The 10765-nt window shown below is 58.4% G+C and overlaps 1 protein-coding gene across 1 annotated transcript in view; it reads left to right on the forward strand.

Annotated features, from left to right (window-relative positions):
- The window catches only part of Igdcc3 (immunoglobulin superfamily DCC subclass member 3), a 41151-nt gene extending 30619 nt beyond the window's left edge, over nt 1-10532 (forward strand). The window contains 13 exon segments of the mRNA XM_047539795.1: nt 2228-2372; nt 2728-2858; nt 3232-3369; nt 4633-4791; nt 5810-5975; nt 6285-6391; nt 6394-6531; nt 6729-6893; nt 7198-7389; nt 7512-7616; nt 8032-8170; nt 8254-8461; nt 8697-10532. Coding sequence (XP_047395751.1) covers nt 2228-2372; nt 2728-2858; nt 3232-3369; nt 4633-4791; nt 5810-5975; nt 6285-6391; nt 6394-6531; nt 6729-6893; nt 7198-7389; nt 7512-7616; nt 8032-8170; nt 8254-8461; nt 8697-8921 — 2018 coding nt within the window. The 3' untranslated portion in view covers nt 8922-10532.
- The last annotated feature ends 233 nt before the right edge of the window (nt 10533-10765 follow it).

Genomic DNA, 10765 nt, shown 5'->3' on the forward strand with positions numbered 1-10765 from the left:
TAAGAGCCTGGCGTACCCAGTGTGAGGGATATCACACTGGGTCCCCTCCCAGACCCGCTCCCAGCACTAGCTTCTTCCCCAGCATCACGTTCAGCCCCTGCCATTGTCTGCTATTGCTATAGTTTAGTCCTGGGGGCAGGGGAGGGGACTGAGACAGGAGGCTGGTCAGTAGAGGCCAGACTTCTCCACCCCAGCACCCTGAAAAGCAGCAGTCCTTTCCCTGTATCTTTCCTCAGGCCAGCTCCTAGCTGTGGGTGCCTCCAGGGAGCCCAGAGTGGAGGCTAGAGGCACAAAAGGCTCTGGTTCCTTAATGAGGAGGCATCTGTAGTCAGCACAGAGCCATTAGTTCCCGCCCCAGGTCCCTGGGGGGCTGCAGCTCCTCTCCAGCTGCAGTGAGGAGGGGGCAGGCCACTCCCTGGCTCCCAAATGGGCAGGGCCCGGAGGGCACATTCTGCAGACCTAGGAACCTGGGTATTGGTGCCATCTACTTCCCAGGCCTGTGTCCAGCCCTGCCCTCCTGGGGGTTGAGGCCCCTGCTGCACCTCAGCCTCTCCCTCAAGCCCCTGGACTGACCTGCAGGCTTTTGGCCTGAGAGAAAGCAGGCTGACCTCCTGTGCTCTCTGGGGATCCTCTCACCGAGCCTGATGGGGGTACCAGCTGGACTTCTTGTCCCCCGTAACCCTCAGGGTCTCAGGATCCTCTCTGTAAGAGCCACACCTACGTGGAAACACACAATTGATTACATATTCAGTGCCAGAATCACACAGCAGCCACAGAAGCTGACAGAGTCAAACCCCCATCCCCATCCAGATGGGGACACGCAAACCACATCCATGGAGACACAGCCACTCTTCTGCAGACACACAGCCCCATACACGTACAAAGGGGCGCACACACCCATCAGCCGCACTCCCAGGAGGCCCTCAAAGAGGAGGAGGCAGGGCGGGGGATTTTTATGCATGTTTATATTTAATGAACCACATGCAAATGAGATGGAGAACGCGCCACAAAGGAGCCAGCCCCCAGAGACTCTGGGCGGAAGGGCACAAAGGCTTGGCCTTTCGGGCTGCCCTGGAGTCCAGACAAGGCCTGTGGACTGAGGGGACCTGAGACAGGAGGGCGTGGGGGCCATGGGAGGGTTCCCACAGAAGAGAGCCAAGGGCCAGCAAAGGGACAAGCTCCGGTGTCCCTGCTGCTGTGGGGGGAGGGCTCCTCCTGGGAGGGGAGCGACTGTCCCAGTTGATGGAGTGCTGAGGGGCGGGGCTGCTGCCTGGACAGATGGTGCACCGCCTTCCCGCACTTGAGGCAAAGTGGATTTTAATGAAACCGCAGCCCGGCCTGAAGCTGGGAACCGGTGTGGGAGGGGCCCTTCCCCGGGCTCTGCTGGGAGGGGCTTGGGCCTGGGTGGGAATGGGGGCAGCAGGGACACTTACCCAGCCTGAAACGGGGAAACAGGGTTGCGCTACAGCCCCTCTGCCCCGGCCTCAGCAGACCAGGGTTTAAGCAGTGAGTTCAGATCCCCCAAAGGTGGGGAGGGGCCTCTGAATATTTATGACACATTGTAATGTAGATTGGTAGGTTTGACAGTCTTCTGAGAGGCTTGTCACCTTGGATGGATACACCACCCCCTTGGGGCATGTGGAGAAACTGCAAAAAAACTGGAGGTGAAAGAGGACAAGGAAGGACAAAATGCCCTGCTGGGCCCTGGTAACTGGGATCTGATAACTTTCCTGTGCCTCTGCTGGGCAACGGTGGACTAATCTGTCCCCTCTCCGGGCCTCAGTTTCCAATTCCGTAAAATGTATGGAGCGTAATATTTAGGGCTTGCATCCCACAGGGAGAGTTTAGGAAAATAAGTCTAAAAGCAGCTGAAGAGGTGGGGAGCAGGCTTGGGGTTAGGGCTGTCCGGTTGGTCTTCGTAGGTGCCTCCAGGAAGCCCCTGACAGGCCAGGTCTCCTTGTTGGAGCTGTCATCCTGTGTTTGTCCAACCTTTTCAACCATCCCAGCCCATGCCACCTCTCAGGGGGTGTCTCGACCATGGGAAGTGCTGGCATATCACCCAAGCTGCTGCCCTGCCTGACCAGCTCCAGGAAACCTCCATGCCCCTGTATGCATGAGCATCCCCTGGATGGATGGATGGTCACCATGCTGTGACCTATCCACGTCCACCCTCCCTCCTCTCTAGGCCTCAGCAGTGTGCCTTACCTGTGATCTTCTTTCCCCCCAGCCATGTCTGACTTCCACGTGCACCCGCAAGCCACTGTGGGTGAGGAGGGCGGTGTGGCTCGCTTCCAGTGCCAAATCCATGGGCTGCCCAAGCCTCTGATCACATGGGAGAAGAACAGAGTCCCCATTGACACGGACAACGAGAGGTGAGCCCCGTGAGGCAAGGACACAGAGGCCAGCCAGTGACTCCAGACTGGAAGGACTGCCCTTGGCTCTGGGAGCTGCCCCCAGGGGTGTTTTTGCCACTGCAGTTGGGATTGGTGTCCATGTGAGGTGCTCAGCCTACATTCTAGGTTCATGGACATGCTTGTGAGGACTGTGTGTGATAACTGTCACCCTGGGAAGGAGGGTGCCCACCTGCAAGAGTCCCAGCATGTCTGTGATGACGATTGTGTTGTTGGCACAGTGCCCTGGTCCTGGGCTGTCTCTGATGCTTAGTGTCCCTGTGGACCACAGTGCCAGTGGCTGTGCTGGTTGTCAACTATGTCTCTCCCCCAACAGATACACACTGCTGCCCAAGGGAGTACTGCAGATCACAGGACTTCGGACTGAGGACAGTGGTGTTTTCCACTGTGTGGCCTCGAACATTGCCAGTGTTCGGATCAGCCACGGGGCCAGGCTCACGGTGTCAGGTGAGGGCCATTTGGCCTGCCAGTTCTTCACCCAACCAGCTTGCTAACCCTAACCCACAGCTGGCCTCCAGAGCCTTGGCCACCTAGTGCCAACTGAGCAACTTCTAAGCTCAAGGCCGAGTGCTGGTGGCTAGGGGAGGACCAGAAGGTGGCAGAGGAGGTGGCCAGTCCACCCTGACTCCATTCTCCCTGGGAGGCCCCTCCTCTTATCATCCCCAGGGAGGTCCTGTGGGGCCAGCATGAGGGGAATGGATGTGAGGGACGTCCTGGTTCCCTGGCATCTCTCTGCCCGCAGGACCTGGTTTCTGGGCTGGGGTTTGGCCTGGGCGGTGGGTAGGTGAAGAAGTGAGGAAATAGGGCATTTTCCTCCCAGGCTCAGGCTCCGGGGCCTACAAGGAGCCAACGATCCTTGTGGGGCCTGAGAACCTCACCCTGACAGTGCACCAGACTGCAGTGCTGGAGTGTGTCGCCACGGGCAACCCGCGCCCCATTGTGTCCTGGAGCCGCCTGGGTGAGCCTTGTCCCACAGCCCCCACCCCTGCCCCCTCCCACCCCCTGGGAGGGCTGGTTTCATGGTCTCATCACCAGCCCTGGGAGCGGGGGACTTTGAATCCTGTTTGTTCTCGTAGGGGTCAGTTCTCTCCCTGTGACCTGGGGAGGGGCCGAGTTCCCCCTCCTGGCAGGACCAGGGACGTAGGCTTGCCCACTACATTCTCCCTCCCATGCAGAGCTGGCTTAGCTCCCTGGGTTACCCTGTCCAGTCCAGCACTGCCCCCTCTTTGCCCTGGCATCAGCCCTCCAGAACGCTCAGAGCCCATCTCCTTCCTCTGCACTCACCCCTGCCCTCTGTACCCTGTCGCACCCCTAGCTGTGCAATCCCAGACCCCCAAAATCTCAGCCAGTCATCCAGCCCTGGCTCTGGCCTATCTGGGTCTCCAGCCTGGTCCCCTAAGCCCCCCAGCCTAAATCCCGAGGCAGCTGAAGGAAGAAATGAAAGGGTGCAGATGGGCCCACATTGTCTGAGCAGAGAGGTCACTGGGGGAAGGAAACTCTGGAGGGGTGGGGTGGGGTCGCATTCACAAGGAGACTGTGCCACATTGTAGCAGCTGAGTGATCAGGGAAGGAGGGGGCAGCAGGCGGGATAATGGAGTAGATTTCACCACTTCAGGGACTGAATGGGGAGCTGTCTCCTTGTGTTCTGACTGTGCTAATCTGATCCTGGGGTGGGGGGAGGGTCTGGGTCCCTGGGAGAGGCTGAGAAGAGTGGCCTCACCATCAGGAGCCAGTAGTAGGCATTGCCAGAACCATCTGGTCCAATATTTCCCAAAACATGATCTATTAGAAGGGACAGAATGACTCAGTGGCCTAACAAATTTGGGAAACAAAGTTAACCAGGTCCCTTAACTGCAGGACTTCTCAGAGCCTTTATATTAATGGGCATTTTAACTGACCATCCAGAAGTGAAATGGATATTTGACTGTGGAACTTTTTCAAAGAGAGACAAATGAGGCTGGAAAAAGTTGATGGAATTCAAAGCCCTTCCTTTATGGATTGAGAAGTGGGGAAGAGACTTGAAGGTCAGCAGTGAATCAGCGATTACTCCAGGATCAGGATGCTGGTCCCTGCTGTGGGCAAGAGCACTGACCTGCTCTCTGCCACCTCTGGGGGGCAGGGGACACGGGTGTCAAGCCAAGATGGGGCTCTCTGGAAGACTGGTGGAAGGATGGACCCTCTGGAATGTTCCTGTGTCTCCCCTCCCCAACTTCCTTCTCAGATGGCCGCCCCATTGGAGTGGAGGGCATCCAGGTGCTGGGCACCGGAAACCTCATCATCTCAGACGTGACAGTTCAACACTCGGGCGTCTACGTCTGTGCGGCCAACAGGCCTGGCACCCGGGTGAGGAGAACCGCCCAGGGCCGGCTGGTGGTACAAGGTAGGAACCAGCCAAGCCATGGGGGTTGGGAGGGCCCTCCGCACTGCCCCTCCTCCTGCCCGGTCCGCTTCAGCATCCTTGGCCCACGCCCAACACCAGCATCCCACATCGCCCCAGTTTCCTGTACCAGCCCTGGCCCTGACCCTTGCCACTCACCAGGTCTCGGCAGCAGCTCTTGGGAGTGGGGGGACGCCCTTGGTCGCATAGCCCGTGTGCTCGCCTCCTCCCACTGCCCTCCCCCGCCACGTGCCGTTCTCATTCACACGTGTGGCACTAACACGCTCACACCTGCCTGTCTGCGGCTCCCTGCACGCCTGTCATTTTCACACGTGCACATCAGCGCCCGCCGCATGCGCAGAGCAGCCTGGGCGCCCAGGGCTCTGGGCCACTGCAGCTGACCAGGTCAGCCGTCCGCCCTTGTCCCGGGGCCCCATTGTCCCCAGGACCTGGGCTTGGAACTCCATTCAGAAGTGGTTGTTTCCTCCTTGAGAGCAGAAGGGGTGGGAAATGGGGGAATTAGGAACTTAAATGCTGCTTGTTTAGCATTCCATGTGCCGTTAATCTGTCCAGATGAAAGTGATGTAGCATTTCATTTCCCGGGTGTTAATAGAGGCCTGAGGCCCGGGATTGGAGGAGAGTGGAATGGAGTGTGGGCTGAGGAGGCCTTTCTGAGGGCTCATCCATCTCCCAGTCATTACCGCCTCGGAGGTGCAGCCAAACCTATTAGCACATTTATTTATTTAACAATTTCCTGAACTGGGAGCTCAGCTTGATTGCTTTCGGATACAAATGTCAGTCTTTTGAGTAGTGGTTACAATGGAGTCCTCTCTTGGGTCTGCCTGGGTAGAGGAAGGAGGGAGGCAGGGGTCCCACTAGCCCCACAGGAGTCTCCAGGAGGCGATGTGTGTTCAGAGCCCACCTCCAACCCCACGCTGCCTTCCCCAGCCCTTCATGCACAGCTGTCTCTTCCCCTCTACCTGACCCTCACCACTCCTGGTGCTGCTCTGTGCCCACCCAGCCCCAGCCGAGTTTGTCCAGCATCCCCAGTCCATCTCCAGGCCGGCTGGGACCACAGCCATGTTCACCTGCCAAGCCCAGGGTGAGCCGCCCCCTCATGTCACGTGGTTGAAGAATGGCCAAGTGCTGGGGCCAGGAGGCCACGTCAGGCTCAAGAACAATAACAGGTGTGTGTGTGTGTGTGTGTATGTGTGTGTGTGTGTGTGCATGCACGTGTGCATGTGCACACTGAAGGTTGAGGTGAGGACTGGGGAAGAGACAAGGAAGGGGGCCTGGGTAGACTGTGCACCCGCTGCTGGGCAAGAGCACTGAACTGGGAGTCCAGAGACTCAGGTTTGAGTCCCAGCCTGCTACCAACTGGCTGGGAAGCCTCGGACAATGCATTTGTCTAAAGGTCCTCAGTTTTTCCATCCTTCCAATGGGGAGATTTGGACCTGAAAGGAGGAGGGGATCTGAGGCTCTCCCTCCTCCTGCAGCACACTGACCATTTCTGGAATTGGACCTGAAGATGAAGCCATCTACCAGTGTGTGGCCGAGAACAGTGCCGGCTCTTCCCAGGCCAGTGCCAGGCTGACCGTGCTGTGGCTGAGGGACTGCCTGGGCCCCCCCGCAATGTCCAGGCTGTCTCTGTGTCATCCACTGAGGTCCGTGTGTCCTGGAGTGAGCCCCTGGTCAACACCAAGGAGATCATCGGCTACGTCCTGCACATCAGGAAGGCAGCCGGTGGGTGGGCTGGGTGGGGAGGGTGGGGTGGGAGGGCAGCTCTGCCACGCCCCTCACTCATCCTTTTCCACCCTGAGTGTCCTGACCAACACCTTCATCTCCTTGCCCCACCACATCCCCACTGCCCTCACTTCACAGATGTCGGCAAGGCTACCTCTTGCCCCTCACACTCCCCTCCCTGTGCGTTGCCTCCCCAGACCCACCAGAGCTGGAGTATCAGGAAGCAGTCAGTAAGAGTACCTTTCAGCACCTGGTGAGCGACCTCGAGCCCTCCACAGCCTATAGCTTCTACATCAAGGCTTATACACCAAGGGGGGCCAGCTCAGCCTCCATGCCCACCCTGGCCAGCACCCTGGGTGAAGGTGAGATCTGGGTGTGGAGTACAAAACTACAGATTGTCAGGATTCTCAGAGCAGAACCACCATGTACATGTATTCAGGTTGTACACTGCATAAGGTACCTGGCCCTGAGGCTCAGTAGGAATAGGCTCTACTTGGAGGAAGGGGTATCCTTTTCTGTTTCCTGGAAAAGTACTGATTGAACAAGTGCAAGCCCTGGGTCAGAGGCCAGAGAGCTGTCAGGCTCTTGGGAGTCCTGGTCACAGGTAGAAAGTAGAAAGGGAGCGTTTTGATGGAGCCCTTACATCTTGGCCTCCTCTGCCTTCAGCTCCTGCCCCACCCCCACTGTCCGTGCGGGTCCTGGGCAGCTCCTCCCTGCAGCTGCTGTGGGAGCCCTGGCCCCGGCTGGCCCAGCATGAGGGTGGCTTCAAGCTCTTCTACCGCCCTGCCAGCAAGGCCTCCTTCACAGGTCCCATCCTGCTGCCTGGAACTGTCTCCTCCTACAACCTCAGCCGGCTTGGTGAGGCTTGTGGCTGGGCAGGGAGGTGGTGGTGGTGGTGTAGGGGTCACCTCCTCCCTGCCCTGCCAGGACAGAGCTGGCTGGTGGGGGTGGGGCAGTTTCTCACAGCCTGCGCCCCCCAGACCCCAGTGTGGTGTACGAGGTAAAGCTGCTTGCCTACAACCAGCATGGGGATGGCAACGCCACAGTCCGCTTCGTGTCTTTGAGGGGAGCCTCTGAGAGGACAGGTGAGGGCAGGGTGGGGATGGGGCTGCAGACTGGTCTGAAGGAAGGAGGACAGGGCCTGAGGGGCAGGGGAGCAGGCCAGGTGGGAGGGTGCATAAACACCTAGGCTCAGACCAGAGTGCGAAGCTTGCCGTGCTGTGTTCTGTGTGAGGAACCCACTTTCTCCTTTATAAACAGGCATAGTAAGCCTGTCTTACAAAGCTATGGCAAGGATGAAACAGTCCTTGTAAAGAGCTCTTCCCAGTGTCTGACTCAGAGTTAGTGCTCAATAGCTGGTAAAAAGAACTGGAAAGTTTGGGCTGGGTTGCATAAGTGAAGTCGAAGGGTCTGGTTGAGGAGAAGGAGCCTCAGAGGCTGGGTGTCTGGGGGTACTGCAGGCCAGGAGAGCCACAGCTCCATCCTGCCCCTGCCCCCCAGCTCTGAGCCCCCCGTGTGACTGCCGGAAGGAGGATGCCACCAACCAGACGTCCACCACTGGCATCGTCATTGGCATCCACATCGGGGTCACCTGCATCATCTTCTGTGTCCTCTTCCTACTGTTTGGTCAAAGGGGCAGGTGAGTGCTGGGACAGGAGAGGGGCTGGCTGGGGAGGAGGCTCAGGCCTTGTCTCTATCCCCTAATTCTCGCTCACCCCTTAGGGTCCTCCTGTGTAAGGATGTGGAAAACCAGCTCTCCCCTCCCCAGGGCCCGCGGAGCCAGAGGGACCCTGGCATCCTGGCCCTGAACGGGGCAGGGCGGGGAGAGCGGGCCCAGCCAGGCCGAGGTAAGAAGTGCGCTGATGCCAAGGAGCTGGAGCAGCTGTTCCCCCTGGCCGGGATGGCAGGGCCACCTGGCCCCAGGCCCACTGTGAGTGCCAGCAAAGCTCTGACCACCTCCCCACCCTGCCCTCCCTCGTCTTGGCCTTAGTCATTGGCCTTCACCACACTCCAGGTCTTCCTTGGGCACAGAACTCCTGGCCAGTGCTCCTCTATCACCCATGTCAGGTGGAAGCCTGAGGCCTGAGCCCAGGGGTGGGATGGAGTCTGAGTCCAGTCTGAGTCTGATTGGGAATCTGTGACACCTGCACACTTCCTTTCCCCAGCAGGACCCAGCAGCCCCTGTCCCGTGTGAGGAGACCCAGCTCTCCACGCTGCCACTGCAGGGGTTTGGTCCTCTAGACAGAAGGACAGCAGAGGCCAAGGCCCCCTGCACCGGCCCTGTGGCTGCCCTGCTGCCCCTGGACAGGGGCCCCATCCTCCTCAGCGAGGGACAGGCGGTCCCACCTTCTGCAGCACCAGCTGCCCAGCCAGCTCACTCCGGACAGTAGCCAGTGTCTGGCAGGCTCTGGAGGGGGTAGTCCCCCATTCTCAGGTCGAAGGCAAGATTTCTCCTGTTATGTGGGATTCAGATGGCCCTGGGGCTGCCCAGCATTTCTGTCCTGACTGAAAGACGGTAGGCCAGACCTGAGGCGGCCTTGGCAGGGACCCTGGAACTGGAGGGGTCCCGCAGGACCCTCCCACCCCTAGGCTGATCCCTGGCTGCTGCCTGGTCCCCACATGAGTCGGAACTGGACGGATGGTGTCCTTTCAACATCAAAACTTAGAAGAGAGAGGAAGGTGAATTCGAGTCCAGAACCACACCCGCCGCTCCGCTCCCTGGTCTCCTCAGGACGGAGCTCCGCTGCGGCTCCGCACTACCTCAGCCGGAATGAATGTCCTCGGGGGAGTGGGGCGGTCGCCTGGCTCCTGCCCCACAGAACCCGTGCACCTACCTCAAGCCCCTCCATGGGCACCCCTCCCTCCCTCCCCACGTTGTGTCCAGAGTTAAGAAAGAGAAAAAGAAAAAAGAAAAAAAAAAAAAGCTCTTCCCCATTTCAAGGTGTGAAAGAAAGCATCTACCTCAAGGCTCCGGCTCCGGGGCCTGTGACCCTGGACCCTCTGCCTGGCCTCTCCTCTGCCTGCGGCCCTGCTGGCCTCCCCCCCCAGAGAGGAGGCCTAGGCTAAGTATCCGATGGGGCCTACAGGAATAACGGGGGAACTGGTCAGAGAGAAAATGTGAAAAAGCCAAAAATGAGAGGACATTTATTCCTCGAAATATAAATTGTCCCAAACTAGCCCCTCCCAGCACGCTGCTCTGCTCCATCTCCTGCCTCCTGCCCACCCGGTGTTAACCCTCTTGGCAAACCTGTCCCCCATCGGGATCCCCACACACCCTCCCTGACTGGGCCTGGGGAGGTGGGCCGTCACCCACAGCCTGCGTCCTGTCCTGCCTCCCGGAGCAGCCTGGACCCTGAATGTGCAGCGCATGTGTGTGGGTGCGTGTCCCCTGGGCAGAGGCCGCCAGCCCTTGGTGTGGCGGGCCAGCAGCTGACCCTCCGCTGGACAGCAGACACCCTCTGTCAGCAGATTTAGCCGGGAGCTGTCTTTATCCGAGGTGTGTCTAAGGTCCTTGTGACTTTTCGTTTCTCTTTTCTGTTGTGTTGCTCTTTGAACTACTTAGGTGAAGAAGAAAAACCAAGGAAACAAATACCTATTTTGGTTACACTCAGAAACATTTTTTTAAATAGAAGAAGGAAAACTTTTTTAAAAAAATAAATAAAAGATACGTGTATTCCTTAAGAATGAGACTAGAACATAAAGTCCTTGACCCTCACCACACCCTCTAGGGACACCCCGCCCTGAAATTTAGTTATTAGCAGAAGAAGGTAGAATTTGTGGTGATTTCCTAGGAAACTAGAGTAGTGTCAGTGTGACTGGGAAAGGGGGGTCCTCCCTCCCCAGGGAGGGAGAGGGCAGTGCCAGGTCTCCCTGCTCTGAGGCAGTCCCCTCTGTCCCCACAGAGACTTCCTTCTGGAGCCTCCCTTGGGGAGGGTGGGGCTGGGGCCACCCAGCCTGACTTGGGTTTTGTCACACACTACTCATTTTGATTGAATAAAAGTCCTGTTGCCAAGTGAACTTGAATGTGTTGATGGCTGTCAGCTCCCTGGGAGGGGTGGGGGTGCTGGGCAGGCCCCATGGGGTCAGAGCCTGAGACAATGACAGCAGAGCCCCATGCATCATGACAGGCACCTGCCAGGTCACCTCCACATGCCAGGCAGGCCACAGGTTGTTGTGCCACCTTGTGGGGTAGACATGCTAGTGACCTTCTGTCCCCAAATTACAGACCTGAAAT

This window comes from Sciurus carolinensis, chromosome 2, assembly GCF_902686445.1.
Source record: "Sciurus carolinensis chromosome 2, mSciCar1.2, whole genome shotgun sequence".
Classification (NCBI taxonomy): Eukaryota; Metazoa; Chordata; class Mammalia; order Rodentia; family Sciuridae; genus Sciurus; species Sciurus carolinensis.